We start from the raw sequence: 26371 nt of genomic DNA, 5'->3' as shown, positions 1-26371 counted from the left end.
ATTCAGCATCAAGCCTATAGTCTTACACATAAATAATGAAATCAGTTATTATATCGGTGTTTTCTGATAACTCGCTGTAGCGGAAACTTATCTTTTCTGGAAGAGGATCCTTCTAAAAAGCACTGTAATGGTGCCGTGATACAGTGATGATGGTAATACCACAGTACTCTGAGAGATTCTGTTGCAGGTGTTTTTAAACTTTTTGGTGACAAAGACCCTCAAATACGACAACACCATGTGAAGCAACTCTTTCATGAAATATAAAGGGTGCTCTATATTTACTATTTTTATTATTATTTATTTTTTATTTCTATTTATTTTATGCAATATTTTATTGTATTTAAGCTAAAAGTTAAGTAATATTTTGAAAATATTTAGTGTATCATTTTCCTGATCATTAAGAATATATTTTTTGTATCATTTTATTGATTTTTGATTTTTTTGTTTGGTTTATTTTTATGAATTTTGTTGTACCAAACCAATAAGAAAAAGGAAACAAGACAAAACAGGCACTATTCTTCAAAAATGTATATTTTCGTTTTTTTTTTGTTTTATTATTTTTTTTTAGAAATATTATTATTTATAATATATGTATATAATATATCTATATAGTTTGGGGTTAGTAAGTTTTGTATCAGTAAGTGTTGTATTTTTTTGTTCATGAATTTATGGAAAAAATGTAATCTTGCAAAATGTTAGTACAATATAAAATGTTTTCTATTTTAATGTACTTTAAAATATAATTTATTTCTGTGCTGAAAGGTGAATTTCCATCATTACTCCAGTCTTAGTCTCGTGTTTTGAGAGTTTTATAATGATGGCTGAAGGTCTGGAATCCATGGCAGCTTTCATTGGCCAAGGCCCGCCCATGAGGCCGTTTGACTGACACATCAACCAATCACAGTTCGTTTTGTTCAACGGCACGTTTCGGGGCGTGGAAATGTCGCCACAATAACAGACCGGTGTGTAAAACTCTCGGACATATTTTAAGGATTCTGTACCACAAACTTTAAATATTTTACATACTTTTGAGAATCCAGTGTTTAGTTGATCCTGATAAGCGCTCATTGTCACAGTTGTAAACACGGTAGCTTTCTTTTTTCGTAAGGGGGTTTGGCGCCACAGTATCTTTGTTTCCAGGTGGAGCGTTAAAGAACGCGACACACACGTCCCACGGAAATCTTGTAGAATTCAACCAATCCGATGACGACTTCGACACTTCTGAAGTGTTTCCACTTTTGTGTCCTAAATATGCATCAGACATTCAGCCATTGGTCCGTGTGTGTGACGTTTGAGGCTGAGACTACTCTAGTCTGTAGTGTCACATAATCCTTCAGAAATCATTCTAATATGATGATTTGTCAGTGCTGGAAACTGTTGTGCTGCTTGATATTTTTATAGAACCTATAAGTATAAATGGGTATAAATATGGATATTTTTTCAGGATTCTTTGAATAAAAAGTTAAAAAGAAGAGCATTTATTTAAAATAGAAATCTTTTTTTAACAGTATACACTACCGTTCAAAAGTTTGGGGTCAGTAAATTTTATTCATTCTTTTTTTTTTTTTCAAAATAAATTAAAACTTTTATTCTGCAAGGATGTTAAACTGATAATAAGTGTTTGCGAAGTATTTTCAGAAAATATTTATATTTTGAATAAATGCTGTTCTTTTTAAATCATTAAGCAGAATGATTTCTTAAGGATCATGTGACACTTTAGACTGGATTAATGGCTGATGGAAATTCAGCTTTGCATCACAGAAATTATAATTTTAAAGTTAATAAAAACCATTTTATAATGCAATAACATTTTACAAAATTACTTTTTTTTTTTTTTGTTGTTGTATTTTTGATCAAATAAATGCAGCCTTGATGAGCATGAGACTTCTTTAAAAAACATTACAAGTCTTACTGATTCCAAACTTTTTTTTTTTTTTGCTGACCTATACTGCGCTATAGTAAATGATTACAATGATACTTGCTAATTAACAATCAAATAAGTAATAGTAAAAACAAATCATCATTGTAATTATTGGTGGAACTACTTTTAACTCACTGCAAAAAAAATATTTAGTATACATCTTTCAGGGATTTTGCTGTTATTGCAACTATATATGACCTTGGTTTTAGTGGTTGACCCATGCTGCATTTTCCACCAAGCTTTTGTCTTCACCAGAATTTTTCTTAAAGGGGTCATATGACGTCGCTAAAAAGAACATTCTTTTGTGTAATTGGTGTAATGCAATGTGTTGTAGGTTTAAAATTCAAAAAACATTATTTTCCACATACTATACATTATTGTTTCTCCTCTATGCTCCGCTTTTCTGAAACGTGTCATTTTTTACAAAGCTCATTGGTCTGAAAAGCGAGGTGTTGTGTTATTGTTGGGCTGTTATGTGGTTTGTGATTGGCCGAATCCCTCACGCATGATGGAAATGTTACGCCCCTTAACATACTGTGATGTCGTATCCCAGTGCAACGAGACAAAACCAATAAAACCCATTATAAACGAGGCATTTGTTGAATCCAGTGGGGACATAATTACTGATTATAATGACTTATACTGTCTCTTTGCGCATTGCGTTGCGTATCGCGCTGCGTAAACACAAAAACATATCTGCATTTGTGATCGGAGAAACGATAAACAAGTGCTACTCTATGCTGATAAATACTGTTTTTTTAATCATTGGTATTTTGTTTTTTTTTTATGAAGTAGTTATAGACTGTGTGTCAGAACATTGACAGAGCATTGTAGTCTACTCTCCCAGGATCAAGAAACAGTCCTCCATAAAATGCGCTGCACACATCTAAATATTTGGGTCGAACTTTTCTGGAACAGTGTTGTAAATACAACTTAACCACTGATTTCTAGTTGTGTCCTCTTTTGGAAGACCAAACAAAGTAGTTTCACTTTCACAACGAAACACACCGTGTCTTCACAACATGATGTCGACGGCAATACTACAGTGAGAATCAGTTACTCCTTTTTTTGCGTGAACATTTGGGCGGCGTTATGCAAATCTTCCCACACAGTGACGTAGACGTGTGGGGGGGTGTTTAAACGAGCCATTTTAGGAGGCCGTGGACAAGTCTCAACTTTTATAAAGAATATCTCTTTGGGTTTGAGACTATAGTCTTTGCAACTTTAGGGATCTTATCTATTCACGAACAGCTTGTAACACTCCAAAAGGAAAACTTGAAATCACATCATATGACCCCTTTAACACGCATAGTTTACATTCTCTGATTGAAAAAAGCCTATTGTTCGTGCTTCCCATTACTGTAGAAGTCAGGTAGTTTCGACAGAACAAAGAAACAAATCAGCAAGTAACAGTTAGGTGTTTTTTGCTTTGAGTTACAGTTAAGAGCCGTGGCAGGAGGAAGTGGCTTGTAGACGTGTCACAGCAGAAAAGAAAGCACTGCAACACAGTGTGAACAAATGACCTGTCTTGCATCACCTTGACTCTTTTAGGATCACTGTAGATATTTCTCAGCATAACAGACATTGAAATGTCGGTTATTGGGTTCACAAAGAAATATCCAGATCATATTGTGCCCCATAACCAAAAGAAAATGTTGAGAGATGAAAAAGTGAAGCCTGTTAATTATTGGTTAATGTCTTTTGCCATTTTTATTTCTTTGTTTTTGTTTAATAGCTTATTTATTGAACAAAACTGAACAAATGAACATAATACTTCTTGATTTCTTATTTTTGGGTTTGTTTGCTTTTTATGTATTTATTTTATTTGCTAGTTTCTGTACTGTTCATTTGTTTTATTTTTGACTGATTTTAATTTTATTTGTTAGTTTGCATCTATGTGGGGTGAAATATGACCCAGGTAATTTGATTTTTGTTGTTGTTGGGTTTTTTTGGGTGACGTTTTTATTTAGATTTATTAATTCATTTAATTGTTAATTTCATTTTTATTTGTTAATGTATGTGTTCTAGTTTTGTTTATTTATTTTCTCTTTTTTTTACATTGTGGCATTTATTATAATTTTGTTTATGGGGTAAAATGAGCCAGATATTTAATAATAGGTTTGCATATTTGATAACGTAGTGTGAAAAGTGTTATTCATCATTCGGCACAAAAATCAAAGTTAAATCAGAAGTCTCGGACTGAAATGAAAACTGCTTGTGTGGCTGTAATCCATATGTTCATTTTCAGCTGATGAGAGTCTGATGTTTTTGTTTTTTGTTTGTTTTTTGCAGACAAACAGGAGAATAGGCGTCCGCTGGCCCATGAGTTTTTGGGGGAGGTTCTGCGTATCCTGCGGCAGGTCATCAGCATGTACCCTCTCCTCAACACGGTGGAGACTCTCACCGCTGCTGGCAAACTCATCTCACAGGTCAAAGGTTAGAGCAGCCATTTAAAGTCATTTTACAGCAGTAATGCATTTCTGTTGTCATTTTAAGCTATTTACCAACATAATTTTTTTTATCTTTGATTTCAGGATACCACTATGAAGTGTGCAATGAAGCAGATAAGAAAGATTTTGAGAAGGCCATTGAGACCATCGCTGTAGCCTTTAGCAGCAAGTGAGTATGGAGAGTTCATCAGAAGATCACTCTATCAGCGGCTCAGAAAAAACTAGTTGTGCCTTTGTCTCATAATAGCGACTTTGTTTGTCGCAATTGCAAACTTTATCACAATTGCCTTTTATTTTTTACTCTGAGATGCAAACAGGCTTGCATATTTTGCAGTATGCATACTGTGCTCTGCTTTGCTGTATGAGTGGATTAACTGGATTACTTAGTACATTTACCAAACTGTGCAACAGTATACAACCAGAGAGCAATAGTGTATTGATTGAATTCTGTATCCCACAATGCAGTGTGGTCGACTTGATTTTCTATTTCAGGTAAGTGAACGTAAATAGAAAGAAATGAAAATGAAAGTAATTTCACCCCAATTTTTTTTTTAATTATTTATTTGATCAAACCTCTAATGGTGATTAAGTGTTTTATAATAATTTAAAAAATATTGAGGTCATTTGACAACAATCTTACATAATACTTGATTTTTAGTTTTATATAATTTATCGGTCTAACTTTTCAATTCATTCAAGGGGAAATGACACATTGCTTCTTTATTTATTTTTCCTTTTCGAATTGAATTCTTTTGGAATGTATTTATTTATATACATTTAAATAAATATGAAAAATAATTTCCAGTTACCCCTTGAATTAATTAAACTATTTTATTTTTTTATTACACTTACAGCACTTTGTTCCTTTTGAAATTTTTTAGTTTATTGATTTTGTTTTTATTTAATTTTTTTTTTTACCAGTCTAAATTAAGCATACACAGGACTGCAGTGCCATACGACGTACTTTGTGTGCATTATGAAATCATTTCTCTTAAAATGCTTTGTTAGATCATTGACATGAATCGCAGCTCTACAGAAATAACAGGAAGTTGATTTGTGGCTTCTGCTCTCTTATGCTAACAGCCCCAAACCAAGGATCTGTTTTTGAGTTGGAGCTGATCATTATCATCTCTCATGTAGTACTGCTGTTGTTTTCAGTTGAAGTTTTCATAATCGTCATATTCATTGTGATACACCTTTGAATGGCAGCGTAAAATGTTTCTCAAATGTTCATGAGTCTTGAATTAATTTCCTGTGACTAACACATTAAATCATGCACCAGTGCGATGTGACTGTTTTTGTGACAAGAACTGAGCAAAGAGGAAGTTGTGAATCAAACATTTCCACTGGCATCTGAGCATTTGCTGCAGTGACAGTTTTTCAGATGTTTTTTGTGTATTAAAGGCATTTGTTTGTGTGTTTTGTCAGTGTGTCTGAGCTGCTGATGGGAGAGGTGGACAGCAGCACACTGTTGTCAGTGTTGCCCTCGGAGAAGAGCAGGGTAAGTGTGTGTCAGTCTCTGTACAGAGCGGATGTTGGCAGCAGGGGTTTGACTTCCTGAAAGTGGTGTTCTGTGATTAGTGTCACTGCTCTGTGACGCATTTGTCCTCGTGAAATAAGACACACATGGAACACATGACAGATGTGTATGTTGTGTATGTGAGAAAATGTGTGATTAAATGTTTGTTTTTATTCTCTTTGAATGTTCAGTCTATGGAGAACCTCTCGGGTCATGATTGTTTACACACACGGAGCGATTCATCTGAGCTGGGTACATTTTTACAAATTCAAAAATACAGAAAAGCAAGTAGGAATGCACTGATTCACACACGGAGTGATTCATCTGAGCTGGGTACATTGTTTTTATATTTGGGGCTCCATATAAAATGTCTGTGATTTTTTTTTTTTTTTTTTTTTTTTTTATTGTGCATGTGAACGAACTTTTATGGTAAATTGCTTTAAAAGTCTTGTGCAGAACATTTCAAATTAATTAATATAATAAAATATTAATATAATTAACAATATGATTTATTTATTTGAGATCCCTACAAAATTTCATGCAGAACAGATTTAAAATGATGAATAATAATTGTATTTCTTTTAATATCATTTATTGTGCATACATACACAAACTTGGTGTCCAGTAGAAGATGTATTTAAACACACATTAAAAATGTATTCTTAAATAATTTATTAGTAGTAGTAGTGTAGTATAAGTAGTAATAATATAATCAAAACTATTAATAATTTTAAATGTATATTCTGCAGGAGATTTTGTAAAGATCTATTATACATGCATTAAATTATTATTAATGGGACTCAAGTCTCCTGCAAAACAAACAAATAATTGTATCTTTTTATGGTTAGTATTACAAATGTATTTTTTTCTAAAGTGAAACATTGTGCTCATAATTGTATTGGTATGCATGCTGGCAGCGAGGAGCGCTGAAGAGGTGGACATTATCCTGCAGCGCAGTGAAGGAGGAGTGGACTCGGCTCTGACGTACGCTAAAACCATCTCCAAATACATGAAGGATCTGATCGGCTACGTTGAGAGGAAGCTTGCGCTAGGTAGGATCACGTGTGGCGTTATCGATATGATGACTTGATTTAAATGTAGTTTTGAAGTGTTATATGAGAGAGAAAATGTATAGTTCTGATTCTAAATTCTGACTGGTAGTAGCTACTCATCTTATTTTTGCTTTTTTACTTAATTTGCATCTTGTGATTAATGTTTGTATAGAGCTGGAGTTCTCCAAGGGCTTACAAAGGATCTATCAGTCTTGTAAACAGACCATCACACAGGTGAGAACTGACCTCGCTCAAGTCCTCTAGAGTCTTCAGGATTGGTTTGTTCTCTTCCTCATCCGTCTCTTTGTGTCCATCAGCCACACATGCCCTTCTTCTCCATCTACTCTTTGGCTCTGGAGCAGGACCTGGAGCAGGGCTCTGGGATGCATCAGGCGGCCTCCACCCTGCAGAACCAGACCTTCATCATGGTACAGCACCAACATGTCCACCTTTTGTCCTCCTCTTAATAATAATAATACTAAGAAGAATTATTATTCTCAACAATAATAAGTCGAAGTCTGCTTTGTCAATTCTACCACATGTACAGCACATACATACAGAGAATTGAAATTGCGTTATTCTCAGACCCTTGGTGCATAAAGATAACACTAACAGAAGAACATAAATACAGATAGACAAGTAATAATTTATTAGAGATAGTTTGTTATAGATAATAGTTAGTTACAGATAATAAGTTATGATTAACGTAAATTAAATGTTGTTGTTGTTGTTGTTGTTGTTAGAACAACCATACAATTTATAATTATTATTATTATTATTATTATTATTATTATTATTATTATTATTATTATTATTAACAATATTACTAATAATAATAGTTGTTGTTGTTGTTATTATTATTATTATTATTATTATTATTATTATTATTATTATTATTATTATTATTATTAACAATATTAATACTATAAAAATTACAGTAACAAGTTATCACTGTAAGTTAAATATTTATTATTAGCAACAATACAATTTATAATAATACTTTAATAATCACTAAGAATTCATGTAACTTCAATAATTTATTATTAAAATATAATATTATTTTTAATTATGTTCTGTGATAAACCTTTTAAAATTCTTATTTTTATTATCCAAAACAATAAAATTTACAATAAAATAGTAATAATAACAATTTGTTTTAATACAAGTTTAATAATAATAAAATATTATTAAAAATACAATATTTTGTTAAATGTATTCTGCAAGAAACTTTAAAGTTCTATTAGTAATAACAGCAACAATATTAATAATACTATAATGATCACAATGTTATTATGATTGATGTCAATTAAATCTATTATTATTAAATATATCATGGTAATTATGTTTTGCAAATAACGTGTAAAGCTTTTATTAGAAGTAGTTGTTGTGTGTTTGTATATATTTTTAATATGAATAATTATGTAAGTATTTTATTTATCGCTATTATTATTCAAAATAATAATGGTGTTGATGGTTGTGACTTTTTAAGGTGTTTATTTCTTCCTCCTTTTCTTCATTTCCTTCCATCAATATATGTAAAAATAATGATATTAATTGTATGAAATTTTGTTGTAATTGTTCAGTCATAGTTTTAATATCTTGAAGCCTGATGAAGTATTTTGCTGTGAAGAGTCATGTGCTTTGTGTTCATCCACAGCCTCTGCTGCTCCGCAAACAAGAGCACGAGAAGAAACGCAAGGAGATCAAGGAACACTGGCTGAAGGCCAAGAGAAAGCTGGTAAAGTTTACGTTTCTGTATCTTCTGAGCTACACTTAAAAACTCCAGCCAGGATGTGTCTACACACGTTTACGAGTATGAGATGTGCAGGTCTGTAAGGGTTGCTGTGTGTGTTTGAACACAGATGGAGTGTGAGGCCAACCTGCGCAGGGCCAAGCAGGTCTACATGACCCGCTGCGAGGAGTACGACAAGGCCAGGACGGCAGCTAACAGGGCCGAGGAGGAGGGCGGCAGTTCTACCACCAAAACAGTAGACAAGAAGAAACGGCTGGAGGAAGAGGCCCGCAACAAGGTCAGACTCGGCACTCCCACAATGTATCTCTTATGCTACTTAAGACACTGTAGGAACAGATACAGTACACATGTTGTGTTTGTTTGTCTCTCTCAGGCTGAGGAGGCCGAGGCCACGTACCGGACTTGTATCGCAGATGCCGTCACACAACACCAGGAGCTGGAGCACATGAAGGTCACCGTTCTGCGGCAGATCCAAGAGGTCATCAAACAGAGCGACCAGACCATCCGCTCGGTAAACACTCACAATGACTTCACACTTGCTAGATAAATATTCATTTCTAGATTTTGCTAGATTTTATTTATTTTTTTTATTTTTTTTGTTTTTTTTTTTTATTTAGTTATTATTTAATATTTTTCAAATGAAATTGAGGAGCAACAATAGGTCTTGATGTTTTGTTTTGCTTAGTTTATTTTATTACAAAGGGTATTTCACACAGGATTGTGACACCATAATCAGTTCATATTAAATACAGCAAATATATAGGGAAATAATTCAAAATATAGCATATAATATTAAAGGAGATGTGTGTGTATATATCCCTTACATATACCCCATAAATATAATATAATTTTTAATACAGCAAATTAAGAATTTAAGAATATTTTTAAATGTAGCAAATTTATTTAAAGACATTTAAAACACATACAAACAAACACACACAGATATAGATAGATATATATATATATACAGGTGCATCTCAATAAATTAGTCGTGGAAATGTCATGGAAAAGTTCATTTCAGTAATTCAACTCAAATTGTCAAACTTGTGTATTAAATAAATTCAATGCACACAGACTGAAGTAGTTCAAGTCTTTGGTTCTTTTAATTGTGATGATTTTGGCTCACATTTAACAAAAACCCACCAATTCACTATCTCAACAATTTAGAATATGGTGACCTGCCAATCTGCTAATCAACTCAAAACACCTGCAAAGGTTTTCTGAGCCTTCAAAATGGTCTCTCAGTTTGGTTCACTAGGCTACACAATCATGGGGAAGATTGCTGATCTGACAGTTGTCCAGAAGACAATTTAGAAGACATTGACACACTTCACAAGGAGCCACAAACATTCATTGCCAAAGAAGCTGGCTGTTCACAGAGTGCTGTATCCAAGCATGTTAACAAAGTTGAGTGAAAGGAAAAAGTGTGGAAGAAAATCGATGCACAACCAACCGAGAGAACCGCAGCCTTATGAGGATTGTCAAGCAAAAACCGATTCAAGAATTTGAGTGAACTTCACAAGGAATGGACTGAGGCTGGGGTCAAGGCATCAAGAGCCTCCACACACAGACGTGTCAAGGAATTTGGCTACAGTTGTCATATTCCTCTTGTTAAGCCACTCCTGAACCACATACAATGTCGGAGGCGTCTTACCTGGGCTAAGGAGAAGAAGAACTGGACTGTTGCCCAGTGGTCCAAAGTCCTCTTTTCAGATGAGAGCAAGTTTTTGTATTTCATTTGAAACCAAGGTCCTAGAGTCTGGAGGAAGGGTGGAGAAGCTCATAGCCTAAGCTGCTTGAAGGTCCAGTGTTAAGTTTCTACAGTCTGTTATGATTTAGGGTGCAATGTCATCTGCTGGTGTTGGTCCATTGTGTTTTCTGAAAACCAAAGTCACTGCACCCGTTTACCAAGAAATTTGAGCACTTCATGCTTCCTTCTGCTGACCAGCTTTTTGAAGATGCTGATTTGATTTTCCAGCAGGATTTGGCACCTGCTCACACTGCCAAAAGCACCAAAAGTTGTTTAAATGACCATGGTGTTGGTGTGTTTGACCGGCCAGTAAACTCACCAGACCTGAACCCCAGAGAGAATCTATGGAGTATTGTCAAGAGGAAAATGAGAAACGAGACCAAAAACTGCAGATGAGCTGAAGGCCACTGTCCAAACCTGGGCTTCCATACCACCTCAGCAGTGCCACGAACTAATCCCCTCCATGCCACGCCGAATTGAGGCAGTAATTAAAGCAAAAGGAGCCCCTACCAAGTATTGAGTACATGTACAGTACATGAACATACTTTCCAGAAGGGCAACAATTCACAAAAAAAATTTTTTTATTGTCTTCTGAAGTATTCTAATTTGTTGAGATGAATAGGTGGGTTTTTGTTAAATGTGAGCCAAAATCACCACAATTAAGAGAACCAAAGACTTGAACTACTTCAGTCTGTGTGCACTGAATTTATTTAATATACGAGTTTCACAATTTGAGTTGAATTACTGAAATAAATGAACTTTTCCACGACATTCTAATTTATTGAGATGCACCTGTGGATGTGTGTGTAAATATAATAATATATATATTTTTTTTTTGTTTTTTTTTATATTTTTTATGTTTTGTAATTGTGGAAATATAGCAAAATACAGCAAATATATTTGTACAATTATTTCAAAATGCAGCTTCCATACTTCTGTATTTTGAAACTTATATTTGCTATATTAACATGGACAGCAAATATATTCAAAGAGATTTTTGAAAGCATTGTATTGACAAATATTGTAAAATAGAGCAAATTGTATATTTTAAGAGAATATTTTAAAGTTTCAAATACAGTATTTCCTTCATATAGTAAATATGGCTGGTAAGAAGTTTTTTTGGTTGTCAATTTTTATGGATAGTTAATTTTTTTTTTTGGATTCTGATCAAGATATTTGTAGAGCTCAATATGTTATGCATGAGACTTCTTAAAGCTGTGTTTTTCAGTAGTATTATTTGTATATCTGGGCAAAGACCCAGTCATGCATTACTTGGAATTGCAAGTCCAAATCCAGTTTGAGCCGTTTTAACCATGTGAAACTTTCCAGGCCACCATTTCCTACTACCAGATCATGCACATGCAGACGGTAGCGCTGCCGGTGCACTATCAGACGCTGTGTGAGAGCAGTAAACTGTACGACCCGGGACACCAGTACGGCACCCACGTCAAAGACCTCCAGATGAGCGAAGAGCCCGAGACACATTATGAGTTTGAGGCCTACTCTGCCTCCTCCAGCCAGTAAGAAACAGAGACGCATTAAGAGTTTGGTGTGTAATGTGAGTGGTTGTGAATGTTACAGTAAGTTGTTTTGTTTTATTTAGTGGGTTATCATGGGATTGGTTGCAAAGTCGGTGATAGTGCTGCTCAGAGCTGTGGTTGAGGGTCGGAGAAGTGCTGGAGAGACGGGAGATGCTGGAGAATCTGGAGATACGATGGACTCAAGAGAGGTATGTGCAATGATTTATGTTCTACTTGTTATACAATGCAATATATAACCATTTAATTAAGTAGTTATGTTTCTGTGACTGTGAACCCAAAAAATGCATATCTAACAAAAAAATTAAATTAATAAGTTATTAGATTAATTTAAATAATTTGTTAGATAAATTTAAATTTGCATATCTAACAAAAAAATTAACTTAAAAAAAGGTTAGCGAAATTAGATCATTAATGATGCAAATATAACAAATGTGGGAGGGGGGGGGGCAACAAAAATGTAACTCCTTAATAACAATTTTTTAAAATATTTAGATTTTAATATAATAGAATCCTTTAAAAATTATAAAAATAAACCAATAGCATTTAACAAATATATTAATAATGTAATTAAATTTTATATTTTTCATTATATTAAGCATTACATATATAACCATTAGCATTTTTCCCATTTAAACTAAATGTCCTTTTTATATTACATTATTATATTAAAATGTAATTATTTATACATTTAGGCAATTATGTTTTTACTATTTTAATTCATATTAGCAATTTTGTTTATTTTTTGGTGGTGCTTTTATGTTGTTTATTAATATTTGAATAGGGCTTTTCTGTTCTGTTATATGAAACTTAAATTAATTGATGAATAAACTTGTCAAATTTAAGTTTTATTAATCAATTAATTTAACTAATTAATAATTTAATTTGTATACATTTTATTATATTAAAATCTAATTATATTAAAACACATGATTATTCAAAATTGTAATTTGTATTTTAATTTTAATACATAATTCTGATTAAATATTAGATAATATTAGTTAATATAATGATTAGATAATATAACATGCAAATTTAAATATACTTTAAATATAATTTATATAAATATAATCTAATAAATATATGCATATGTAAATGTTTTGTCAAATATGTACAGTATGAAGGTTTTTATTTAAAGATGTCTGGGGCATTCAAAAGGTGCTTGTTTGGTTTAGTTTTGAGTATGTTTGAATATCTAAAATAGCTTTGCAAATGATTCTGAATTGTTTTTGTATTGTCAGCTCGAGGTCACATGACCCACAAATCCTGGGGCTCCACAGTGAGCGACACAGACAGTGTGGGAGGAGGAAGTGGCCTGGGATCCCCGACTACCAGCACAGGTACAATTTCTTGCCATGACTTAAATACATTAAATACAAACATCTACTATAATAAGATTTTATTTTTCTTTATTTTGTAGGTGACATAAGTAAAATGGCCCGAACGTCGTCTACAGGAACCATGTCATCAAACGAAGACGCAGATGAGAAAGACTCGAATGTTACTTCCTTTGAAACGCCAAGTGAGAGAAAAATTATGCACAAGTGTTTTCCTTTCTCATCTGTGCCTGTCATCTAGTTTCTCACTGGCCATTCAACATTTTGCAGATATAAATGGCATCGAGCCTGAGATGGTGGTTCCCACCGGGCCGTTCCGGAACGTGGGGCTGTCGAAAGCCGCTCAGACGCACAAACTGCGTAAACTGCGCTCCCCGTCCAAATGCAGAGAATGCGACAGCTACGTTTATTTCCAGGGAGCCGAGTGCGAGGAGGTGAGGTCACATCGGCTGCGTTTTGGCCTTGTGTTTGATATCAAGCGGGCTGTTTCAAGTGTGATTTGCTCTTTGCAGTGTTTCCTGGCCTGTCACAAACGCTGTTTGGAGACTTTGGCCATTCAGTGTGGCCACAAGAAGCTCCAGGGTCGCCTTCAGCTGTTCGGGCAGGATTTCTCACAGGTGTCCGGCAGCAGTCCCGATGGCATCCCCTTCATCATCAAGAAGTGCATCGGTGAGATCGAGAGAAGAGCTTTGAGGATGAAGGTATGTAAGCGTCTGGTCAGATCCAGCAGATCTCAGTCAATAGAAATGCAAGATGGTTCTGATGGTCCTCTTGGCTGTTCGTGTATTTCAGGGTGTTTATGGTGTGAAGTGGGGTGGGGGAGGGTGTGGAGGGGGTTTTGAGGGCGTTTGAGAGCTGGTGGGGGTTTGTGGGTCTTTGACAGTCGTCGTCAGTAACGTACTGAAGCTTTACCTGCGACAGGTGAGCCACCACTACATCAGGACATCTATGCAAAATCATTTTAAATAATATTGTGGAAATGGCTTTTTTTGGTTTTGTATATTATATGAAAATTACAAATTTATTATAATTTTTATTATTGTTGACAATTTAACAGTTCGCATTTTCGGTTCACCCAAATGTAACAAATTCATTAATAGAATTTATTTTGTATATATTGTATTTTTTTTTTATGTTAAAATATTTAATAAAAATGGCAATTAGTATTTTTGGCTTACTCAGCTACTCAAATTATTTGTTAATTTTATAATTTTTTATATAAAATTATATTATTAATTGACTATATTAAAACCATATCAAATTTGCATTTGTAGGGTTCACCCAAATAACTAACATATTAATACTTTTATTTAACTGTTTTGTTTTTTTTCCTGTTATCTACATTTAGCAATATCATAATATTGCGTAAAATTAAATTATTGGGGTTTTGTATATTATACAATTATATAAAAGTTAAATTATATTATTAATGAAAAAATAAGTTTATATTTTGAGTTATCCTAAATTTAAATAATACTTTTAATATAACTGAATGCAGCATATAAAAATGTATGAAAAATAACACCATTTGCATTTTCGTTTCCCCAAATGTATTACTATAATTTAATTTTTAGATATTTTATTTTATTAGAAATTACTTTACTAATAATAAAGATTTTTACAATTAATTAATAAAATGATATAATATAACTTTAATATAATAAAGTACACCAACACTTAGAATCAATGTAACTGATTGATTATTTATAGAATAGTGTATTTTTATTTTGTGTATTATACTGGAATTTATTTTAATTTTCAGTTATATTAATACATTTAATTATTAATATTATACTTTTTTTTGCATTCACCAAAATTATAAATATTATAAATTTATAATTAAATGTTACATTTTTAATATTATAACATCGTTATTTTTTAATGAACACATCCTTTAACTGTTGAATAAGTTGCCTTCATTGTTAGCAGTGGCTTTCAAATCCTCATTATACATTCTCCAAAGTCAGTTGTTACATCCTTATTTTGTTTTTGTTTTTTCCTCAGCTTCCAGAGCCCATCATGCCCTTCCGTCTGTACAACAGTCTGATGGGTCTGGCGAAGGAAAGCCTGGCTGTAGTGGGTCCAGAGGGAGCAGAGACGGGCAAAGGGCCCGACCTGGTGGACCTCGGCCCTGAGACAGACCCTGAACTCTTGGTCCTCGTGGACAGACTTAAGAATCTCCTTAAAGAGCTGCCCAAACAAAACACGGCCACTCTCCGCTACATAGCGCGCCACCTGAGAAGGTGCAAAGCATGGAATTGACTTCCTCTCATGTTTCAGGGTTTATAGACTTACTCTGCCAAACACTGTGTTTATTAAACACTGATTATTTGGCAATGTCCCTCTGTTTACAGGATAGCAGAACTGGAAGATGACAATAAGATGAGCCCGAGCAATCTGGGCATCGTGTTTGGCCCCTCACTGATGCGACCCCGGCCCTCAGGGGCCACGGTGTCTCTGTCGTCTCTGGTGGATTACCCGTACCAGGCCCGCATAGTGGAGACCCTCATTGTGTTTTATCCCTGCATTTTCCATTCGGACTCCAGTCGGGCTGCATGCACCAGCACCCCCCGCACACAGTCCCTACAGCAGGTTTGTGAGGGGCAGAATCTCTCATGTTGTGCAAGTGATGTTTAAACGGGAGGTCAACTGGTTAAAACGTTAATGCAGAACAAATGTGATGATTTGGTCTGTGCAGGAAAGCAGCATTGATGAAGAACACTGTTCAAATGATGAACAAGGAGTCACAGATGAACCCGGCGCTGCAGAATCAGACAAATTAGAAGGCCATGGTATAACACTTCACACTTTCATTCCTAATATTATTGGTTTACATTGTTCAAAAGCGGCGTGTGTGTATATTTTTTTTTTTTATTTATTATCTTTTGATATTTTCATTGTTTTAAATATGTATTTTATTTTTATTTATTTGGATTTATTCATTAATTTAATATAAATTTTATATAAATATCAACATTAATTTTACTCATGCAGGTTAGTGTATATGTGTGTACATTTTCATGTTTTATTAGCCTTTCATATTAAATGTATTTAAAATACATTCATTTATATTTATGAATATATTTTCATTTATATTCATTTCCTTTCACCATTATTTTAATACTTAAAAATATTGTTTATATATATTGTCATTTATTTTCTCATTTATCCTGTAGTTTTTCACTTTATTTTTGGCTTTTTATATGAATTTTATTTCATATAAATGTATTCATAAAAAATAAAATTAAATATCACCATTATTTTAGTATTTTAGAATATTTGAAACGTATTTTGTATAAGTTAGTTTTTCATTTTATTTGCCTTTCATATTAATATACATATTCACTTTATTTGTGGATATTTATTTACATTAATATCACCATTATTTTAATATTTGAAAATATTTTACATTTTATATTTAATACTCATTTAGTTTTTCATTTATTTGCCTTTCATGTTTTAATACATACACAAATCTATTCATATAAATTAGTATTTTAAATCATGCATTTTTATACTTTTTCATTATCTGCCTTTCATATTAATATACGTTAACTTTTATTTGTGAATATTTGCTTACATAAATTACTAAAATATTTGACATTTATTTTGTATTTTTATACTACATTTAAGCAGATGTTAAGTTTCATTTATTTGACTTTATTCAATTTTATTTTATATATATATATATATATATATATATGTGTATATAATTATTCATATATTTATTCCTATATTTAAAAACAAATTCCAATAAGCATTTTTGCATTCAACTAAATTAAATCAATAATATGTGTGATATAAGACGAATAAATGTTTTGTCATGTCTCAGCAGAGAGTTCAACAGGAACCCCGGGTTCTCTGGAACACAGTCTAGACTCTGATTCAGATGCAGATGAGGAACGGGACAGAGGTGAACTTCAGCCCCCCAGTCCTACAGACCAGGCATTCGACTATACCACTGACTCGACACAAATGAGACTGCCCGTCCTTCTCGTGAACCTGCAGTGTCCCTCCAGCTCAAACAACAACAGCAACCCGCCTGCCCTCCCTGAGAGCGAGCCGCCAGAGCTAGACGAAGCAGAAGCAGCACCAACAATCTCGCTGGCAGCTTTAAACATCAATCAGAGTAACAACACCAAAACACTCACTCTCTGAGTTCACACAAGGCACACTCCAGCCAGGGTTCGTCTGTGACGTTCCAATATATTTTTAAAGATGCGTTTTAATATTTAAATTACTTAAGCTTGGAATCCTGCAAAAACAAAGATTTTAAAATGTTTTTAGCTTTATTTTATGAAAACTGGTGCGCTTTCGGTGTCGTCATGCATTGTATCTTATGAGATTGCACCTTGAAAATCTGTTGTTAAATTTTATGTTTGTGCTTGTCTTTTAATAATAAAAAAGTGAGTGATTTCAAAATAATCAGACAAACTGGACGTCATGGTTACACAGAAATTAAGTCCATGTTATCAGACAGCATAGAAGCCAATGAGCAAGAGGTTAAGTAGAATGTATTTGCTTGTGGCTGTATACAGTGTTTGGATGGTTAGTGTATATTTGCACAAATATCTCTTGTCAGCTTCACTTTATTTCCTCCCCTGCACAACAATGGCTTTCAGAAAGAAAGAGGTGAGTGTTTTCTCTCTCTAATTCCAGGTTTTGAGGCTTGTATTCGTTTGAGTCCAAACTAACATGGTTTTTAACATACCAAGATGTCAAATGAAATGACACGAGAGACAGACTTACAGAATCATATTTATTTAGTTAAAAAAGGTAAAACTTCAACAACAACAAAAAAAGACAATTCAGACCACTTTCAGCAGTTGGAGAAAATTTCAAACCTGTCAAACAAAAACGGAAAAATTTATTCGGTGTTAATTAAAATTAAAAATATACCGATAAAAATAATCATTTTCAGTTATTGCAGTCATTTAAAGACAAACACCAAAATTACAAAGACCTCAAAATGGAAAATATAAAAACCCATTTAAAACAGAAATACTAAAGACTGCATCACAGATTTGCATCTTGAATTTAGATCATCAATACTGATATACTGGGTATTAATAACAGGGAATAAACTGAATAACATCAAAATGAATTTTTATATTTAATCAGTATGCAGTTTGGAAGCATTAAGCAAACACTCTGGTGAACTGCAACAGAAATACTGACTTCATAAGCATCACTGGACCAGTCTGTATGTGATGTACCGTCCAGCAGTTTCACTCGGTCTGATGATCTTAACAACCTGCAACACATGTCCCAAGTTATTCACACCAAACACGCTCAAACTGTCAACTGAAGATTTTCAGAGATGTATACACATTTGAGTTCCTACCTGGCCTCTCTTCAAGCCGAAGTAACGGGCAACGGGATCCCCAGCTTGAATTCTGGGAAGCTGGCTTTCCTTTAGTTTACTGGAGAGGAGCTGGTTAAGAGATACTTCTACAGTAAACCAGGGTTATTATAGTTAAACCATAATTTAAAAAAAAAGATTTATGTAAAATAAACATATGGAAGTCAATGGCTACCGTCAACTGTTTGGTTACCAATATCATCTTTTGTGTTCAACAGAAGAAAGAAACTCATACAGGTTTGGAACAACTTCAGTAAATTGTGATTATTTTCATTTTAGAGTAAACTCTCTCTTCAACTGAAATAAAACCTAAAAAAAGTTATAGTTGCCAAGGCAACATTTCTCATTTCCTCATTTTCATTTAACTTGACTAAAGGTAAAAAAAATAATAATAAATAAATAAAAAAGTATAAAAACTGTAATGGTATCATTGATATTAAAATAGCACCGTTATAAATTTCAACCGAAACTCAAAGGATACTACCGCGCCAGCAACTCTGTCACTTCCTCTTTAGTCATGACTATGTGCTCAGGAACAAGCTGAAAGAAATGAAAACACTATTATTATTGTGCAAATAACATCAAAACATGCATGTCTAATAATATTAGCATTTTGTAAATTCTGTAAAAGGCCAAATGGTGAGTCGATAAAAATCTATAACGCCTTAAAAGCCTGTTTACACTAAGAACAATAAAGACATCTACAACATGCACACCATAATGTTATAATAAGAGCACACTTCAGTTATTTTGTTGTTCTCTTTAAATGCTCAAGCTCTTTAAAATCAGGAGGTATTCCAGAAAGCAGGTTATGTGACATTCCTCGGTCTGTTTAAGGGTAAGCGGATAAACTCAGCTTTCAGTTCCAGGGTCATAGCAACTTATTCTCTGAACAATATTATATATGATTACAATATAATTATCAAATATACTTATATATATATATATATATATATATATATATATATATATATATATACACACACGTGTGTGTTAATTATAAAGCACTATAAGTGATAAGGTAATAGCAATATATTATTCTAATGTTATATTTATTTTATAAATTATAAAGTCATTTTATCATGTTTTTGTTCTAATATATTTATATTTTATTGTCATCACATCGTGGATCTGCATTTTCTAAAATGTTATATTTTTTATTATATAATTAGCATCAAACAAACTATATCATTCTTATTCTCAGTGATTAAAAGATTAAAAACATTTTTTTAAATGATTGCACAACCATCAGTTATGTGGCAATATGCAGTATGTATGTAAATGACCACTGAATGGAAGCAGCAGTATGGTGTTTTTTTTTTAGCATCGGTTTTCCATGGTGACTCATGCTCTGAGAATGTCTTGTGTGTTTACCGTGAACATACGGAGTTGACTGAACTTACTCTCGGATGTGTTTTTGGAACCAACATACCTCAAGTAAGCAAGGTTTGGGTTAATCACCCGAGAGTTCAGGGTAAATACATTCTAAATCATAAACATCTTTAAGACATTTTCTAAACATCTAGGACACCTGATAGGACAGAAAAGTCCTAGAGACGTATTGCAGACGAGCAAATAAACAACAACAGGTTGTGCGGATGTAAATGCAGACGTCAAACAGACATCTTGGTGATGTACGTGTGCTGTCAGGGTCTTTATGTGAATGGATATTAAATCATTTAAACAGTGTTTTAAATGCAGCGTCCTCACCTCGTGTTCAGTGATGTTGATTAGAAGTTCCTGCTGAAGGAATTGCTCAAGTATGTACTTTGGTGCCATGTCTACCAGAGACTGAAATATGAGAGACCAGACACATTATTTAAATGCATTAATAGTTAATAGACATCTAAATGTAAGTGTACGTGCTTGCGTCACCTGTTTGGCGGAGGGTGTCATGCCCATCTGGACTACAATGATGGCCCGGGTGATGTTTTCTTCTTGCATGCGCTGGCAATACATCTTTATGGTTTTGATGCCAACCTTTGGTTCCTCTGAAAGCAAAATACAACAGTTCAAAATTAACCAATCGTTCCTCAGCAGCGGGTTTATGGGTGAGTTGAACAGGAGCAGGGCTGTTGCTGAAGATTGCACACACCAGGGAAGAACACAAACATCTGGTCGGTCGGATCGTCGTTGTGGGCGACCAGGACCGTGAGATCGGTTCGTCGTGGTCGACCTTCACTGGGTTTGTCTCCAAACTGGTTTCTGAACTCATCGAGAGTCTGATCCAGCTCATCTTGCGTCACCAAATAACCACGATCGTGGCAAAGCTGAAAGACAAAGTTAGACATTATAAGGACGTAAAATATTTCTTGGATGCGTGCTGTATTTTGGGAGATCGCAGATCATGAAACTCCTGAGGATCCGGATAAGCATCACAATAATCTGTCTACGCAACATGGATAACACTTTAAAGTTATACGGGCTTCTGTTACCTGCATTATAGTTTTTCTAATTTTCCATAGCCTGTAAGTCTCTTCCTCGTCATCCATATCGCGCCAAAAAGAGGATTAACACACAAATATCACGCTTATTCGATCCTTTTACTCCACGTTTGTGTCCTGTTTCTGCCGACGCGTGTCTATGACGTCAGACGCTACGCCAAAACGCGCACTTTGATTTCGTATGTACAAAACAACCGAAAACAACACGCAGTTTAGTTGACTTTTTTATTTATCATCATTATTATTGTAAATATATAAGCTTTTACTATTCGCTTGCAAGCAATACAATGTGTTATGTTGATAAAAGTTAAAATAAATGCAATTTAAAGATAGGTAGTTTGTTTATACAGTCTATGGTTACAAATAATCTTATATATTATTTTGGTGTTGATTTTGTTTGAAAATAAATAAGGAATGGGAAAAGGTTGTGTAACGTTCTAGAAAAAGGTCCGATTTATCTGGAGTGTCATGTGGGAAGTGCGTATGATTTGAGCAAATTGGTTCTTTCGAACAGTTCGTATCAAAGAATCGATTCATAAAATGATTCAGTGATTCCTTTGACGCTTCTATAATCATCCTAATATTTAGAGCATATTACATGCTCTAAAACCTTCAAATAAAGGATGAAGACACAATTTGCTGTTATTATGGGGCTTGATTAACTACGTTTTATTAATGTAGTGGAGTTTATTGTAATTTCATGTCTTCCCGTTCGGCTCATTAAGAATCATACTGTAAGCAAAAACCGGTTCAGTCAGGTGTTTACTCGAGATCCACTTCATGAACCGTTCTGTTAACTGATTCACAGGGAAGAATCGACTCAAAAGAACGATTCATTGAAGAGTTTAACATCACTACTGTACTTTGGAAAGCGAAAAGAAATTTACTCGAGATCCACTTCATGAACCGAGTTTAAAATAATTATTGTATTTTGTAATGAGAAATGTATATTATTTTTGGCATACATTAGAAGAAACTTGATTTCATAAGATCAGCTTAATAAAACACAGTTTTTTTTCTTTGAAACATGTATTGGATCATTTTATATTTTTGTCCAGAACATTACATAACCTTGGATAGTGTCCAAAAATGGCATGAACAAATGTCATAAAACATACTAAGACAGCTAATTATGACCATAAAGTCGAAATTATGACATACTCATACCAATGGCAACAAGTTGAAATTATGATGTAAAAAGTCAAATTATCATATAATAGTCACAATTATTATTTTTAAAAATCTTTATAATTATGACAAAAAAAAACCTTATGACATAATCATTGCAATTTCTTCAAAATGATCTAAATTTCAAACTTCTATGCCATGATTATTGCTTTATCTCATAATTTTGACTTTTTTTCTTCAAAATTATAACTTAGTATGTCATAGTTTGAAATGTTTAAGTCATAATTATGACTTTATCTCATAATTTAAACTCTTTTCCTCAGAATTATGGTGCAGAATGTCATAGTTTCATAGGACTTTTTTAATATATTCATGACTATTTTATTGCAATTAGTCAAATATTGTTTTATTTATTATTACCCTATTATATATTTATTATTAGCCATTCATTTCATAATATCTTTGTGGCATGAATCCATTCCTGAAGTCGATGTCTAGTCTCAATATCCATGTGAAATGTCATGTGTTTACTATTCTAGTACACTTTAGAAGCAGTATAAGTTACTGTATATAATGCACACATCAGCGACTTTTCTGGTATGCGGACAAAGTGCCAACACGCACATCAAGCTATCAGTTTTCTCAATTGTGTAAGATCGTCACCCAGTGACCTTTGACCTCAATAGGAGTTACGGTCAAATAAAAATCAACCAATAAGGAGGAAACAGCCTCTTTATCAAGTTAATATTTATTTGGAGCCCTATATATAAGGGGCTTTCAATGTTCTGGAGATTTCGTGCACTTTAAGAGGATTTGATCTAATACGCTGCCTGCCATTTCAGTAGTTAGTACTGGAAGGCAGTCATGCGTTTCTTAGGGTCCGCTGTCGTTTTCTCCATACTGTTGCAGTCAATGGTAAGAAATGCTCTTAAAAGCCCATTATTTTAAAATGTGTTAATAGCTTACCAGTTTTTCAGCTGCGGTTGGAATTGAAATATAGAGATTTATATGTAATATTTGTTTGAAGGTGTTACTAACAGTGTTCCTTTTTCTTTACATGTGTATATGTATTCAGATGTTTACATCAGCATGTTTTTGTTTTTAGTCTGCACAGCTAGAAGCCTGGCAGTCGGCCAAATCCATTTATGAATTCACTGCCACAGATATAGATGGCAGTGAAGTTTCCCTGGAAAAATACAGGTGAGTGATGGAAATCAGCATGCTAGGAGTACAATTGCTTGCTTTTTATTTCACCTCAAGGTATAAAGTCTGTTTGTTCAAGTCTGGAAAACTTTACAGTGTAGTAGCAGTCTAGAGGAGTCAATGCTAGTTGACAAAAGTCTGAGCCCATCTGCAGATTTTGGGCTGTCGGAGTCCACCTATTTCTGTGGAAACGGTTTCCACAGCAACTTTGGTGAATCATAGTTATGAGGAATTATGACATAGTCATATTTATGGCATGAAAAGTTGAATTGTGATATAAAAAGTAATGCTGTCAAATTGATTAATTGCTTATTGCATAATATATGTGTGTCTGTACTGTGTATATTAATATATATACATATATATATATATATACACACACACACACACACACATTCATTTTGATATGATTTATATAAATATATATTACATATATTATATTTATTAAATATATACATGTATGTATGTATTTATATATACATATAAATATACACGGTACACACACATTATGTAAACAAACTTATTTTGGATGAGATTTAATAAAATAAAACATCAAAAGTCAAGATTTTGAGAAAATTGTAATTAAAAGTCATAATGGACATTTTTTACTTATCATATTTATCTTATTGTCTCATACTTTTAACCATATATATGTCCGAATTATGTCTCAATTTTGTCTTTTTATCTCATAATAATGACTTATTATTTCATCATTTTGATTTTCTCAATTGGGATTAAGTATCATAATTTTGACTTTTTCCCTCATAATTGACTTAATATGTCATAGGTTTAAATTTTTGTCATATTTATGGCTTTATCACAGAATTTTGACTTATTAGTAAGTCATACTGTTGACTTAATCTCATAACTATGACTTAGTATCTCACCACGAGGCACATGTTTCTGCATGAGTCTGCTAGTGTGTTACAGAATCCTCAGTCTGTATGATTATGATGCATTGTTGCTTTAGTGTCCATCAATTTGTAACACTAACAAAATCTAATTTATTTTATATTTCAGGGGGAAAGTTGTCAATATCACTAATGTTGCCTCAAAGTGAGGCAAAACCCCAGTAAACTACTCTCAGTTTGCAGAAATGCCCGCCAAGTATGCTGAGAGAGGTTTACGCATCCTGGCCTTCCCATCCAACCAGTTTGGACATCAGGTACAGGGAGCAAAAACATTTTTAATGCTCTTAAAATGAATAAATACTGTGATCTAATAATACATTTTTTGTTCAGGAACCAGAAACAAATTCCCAAATCAAGGAATTTGCCAAGTCTTACAACGCAGAGTTTGATATGTTCAGTAAGATTGACGTGAATGGCGACTCCGCACACCCTCTGTGGAAGTGGCTGAAGGAACAACCAAATGGGAGAGGATTCCTTGGAAAGTGAGTTAGTTGCCAGATAGTTGAACTCAGTTGACTGTAAATAATTGCTTATTTGATATCAGCTAAATCAACTCAAGGGATAATCCACCCAAACATTAAACTTCTGTTACTCATTCTTCTGTGGAACTTAAAATTAAGATATTCTGAAGAATGTTAGTAGCTAAACAGTTTCAGTTCCCATTAATTCCCACTGTTCTATTGTCCTTATAATGAAAGTTAATGGGAACAGAAACTGTTTGGTTACCAACATTCTACAGAATAATCTTCTTTTATGTTCAGAAGAAGAAAGAGAGTCACGCAGGTTTGGACTGACATGAGAGAACTATCCCTTTAAAGGAATAGCGTACCCAAAAATAAAACAAAAAGTGCTGAAAATGTATTCACCTTCAGGCCATCCGAGATGTAGATGGGTTTGTTCTTCGTCAGAACAGATTTGGAGAAATGTACCATTACATCACTTACTCACCAGAGGATCCTCTGAATGGGTGAATGGCTGCCGTCAGAATAAGAGACATCGAAGTAATCCACAAGTAATCCACACAACTCCAGTCCATTAATTAATGTCTTGTGAAGCAAAAAGCTGTGTGTTCGTTAGAAACAAGAAGTCCTTTATCCATAATATTGCTTTCTCCAGTGAAATAGTCATTTTTTTCTGAATCAGGAGAGAAATAAGCACTGTTTACAAGCAAAAACAGTTTTAAAGAAATATGTGAGGAGACAATAGCGGATGGACTTTTTCACTGATGGACTGGAGTGGTGTGGATTACTTCTGGATTATTGAGATGTTTTTATCAGCTGTTTGGACTCTCATTCTGACGGCACCCATTCACTGCAGAGGATCCACTGTGGTGAGCAAGCGATGCAAAGCTCTATTTCTCTAAATCTGTTTTACATTCTGGATGGCCATGTAGTGAGCGTGAGTACATTTTCATCAAATTTTCATTTTTGGGTGAACTATCCCATTAATAGAGCTGCACTAGAAATGATGTTAACTTGTTGTTATTCCATTATAGTGACATCAAATGGAATTTCACTAAGGTTTGTGCATTTTCCCTTTGAATTATGCTAATTAAAAGCATGTTACGAATGAAACCTTGAATGTTAAATAGGAACACTTATTTACTAATTATTAAAATGATTAAATTTGTTTAATTTGCTATAAATGTTTGTGTTTTCTTATCAGTTCCTCATCGACCGTGAAGGCCAGGTTGTGAAGAGATACTCCCCAGTGCAGGAACCAAGCATACATTGCTCAGCTTCTATTAATGTTTGATTGTATTTCAATCTGGTTCGAGTCATAAACTAAGGCATGTTTAAGATAAGCTACAGTATCTAAATATCACAGTGATATTGTGCAATCCCTCCTGAGAGCATCATCAGTGTCCAGCATCACTCTGGAGAGAGACCCCCGTTTCTTCAGCTGCCACTATGCTTTGAAATGAAATTATGCACATTTATTTAGAACTAAACATGTTGTCATAGAGTAACATTTCTTAATAAATGCAAAGAGATTGATTTTAA

The 26371-nt window shown here is 33.7% G+C and overlaps 2 protein-coding genes and 1 pseudogene across 2 annotated transcripts in view; 2 read left to right on the top strand and 1 right to left on the bottom strand.

The window, feature by feature from the left end:
• Positions 1-17745, top strand: part of arhgap45b (Rho GTPase activating protein 45b) — a 20932-nt gene extending 3187 nt beyond the window's left edge. The window contains 21 exon segments of the mRNA XM_042712449.1: positions 4214-4357; positions 4456-4540; positions 5800-5872; positions 6082-6142; positions 6808-6942; positions 7115-7176; positions 7260-7370; positions 8600-8680; positions 8805-8972; positions 9069-9206; positions 11775-11965; positions 12049-12074; positions 13225-13323; positions 13404-13505; positions 13591-13754; positions 13833-14021; positions 14113-14241; positions 15325-15563; positions 15675-15912; positions 16019-16112; positions 17153-17745. Of these exon segments, the coding sequence (XP_042568383.1) occupies positions 4214-4357; positions 4456-4540; positions 5800-5872; positions 6082-6142; positions 6808-6942; positions 7115-7176; positions 7260-7370; positions 8600-8680; positions 8805-8972; positions 9069-9206; positions 11775-11965; positions 12049-12074; positions 13225-13323; positions 13404-13505; positions 13591-13754; positions 13833-14021; positions 14113-14241; positions 15325-15563; positions 15675-15912; positions 16019-16112; positions 17153-17478 (2855 nt within the window). The 3' untranslated portion in view covers positions 17479-17745.
• Positions 17746-18065: 320 nt separating this feature from the next.
• polr2eb (RNA polymerase II, I and III subunit E, b) lies at positions 18066-21288 on the bottom strand. Its single transcript, XM_019064347.2, has 8 exons — positions 21118-21288; positions 20778-20952; positions 20558-20673; positions 20393-20473; positions 19164-19222; positions 18665-18743; positions 18499-18574; positions 18066-18164 (listed from the first exon to the last, which is right to left on the bottom strand). Exons 1-7 carry the CDS (start codon positions 21172-21174, stop codon positions 18509-18511), a joined length of 633 nt encoding a protein of 210 aa, XP_018919892.1. The 5' UTR covers positions 21175-21288; the 3' UTR covers positions 18066-18164; positions 18499-18508.
• A 1729-nt stretch (positions 21289-23017) lies between these two features.
• On the top strand, positions 23018-26371 carry LOC109046593 (annotated as a pseudogene).

The sequence above is a fragment of the Cyprinus carpio genome, chromosome A22 (assembly GCF_018340385.1).
Source record: "Cyprinus carpio isolate SPL01 chromosome A22, ASM1834038v1, whole genome shotgun sequence".
NCBI classification, from domain to species: Eukaryota; Metazoa; Chordata; class Actinopteri; order Cypriniformes; family Cyprinidae; genus Cyprinus; species Cyprinus carpio.
The sequence above is the reverse complement of the archived record's forward strand: the minus strand, read 5'-3'. Positions and strand labels throughout refer to the sequence as shown.

Coding starts and splice junctions, on each gene's coding strand:
- polr2eb (XM_019064347.2), bottom strand. CDS start 21,174: ATGGATGACGAGGAAGAGACTTACAGGCTATGGAAAATTAGAAAAACT. Junction 20,674..20,777: donor GATGTTTGTGTTCTTCCCTG/GTGTGTGCAATC, acceptor TTTTGCTTTCAG/AGGAACCAAAGGTTGGCATC. Junction 20,474..20,557: donor TGACACCCTCCGCCAAACAG/GTGACGCAAGCA, acceptor CTCATATTTCAG/TCTCTGGTAGACATGGCACC.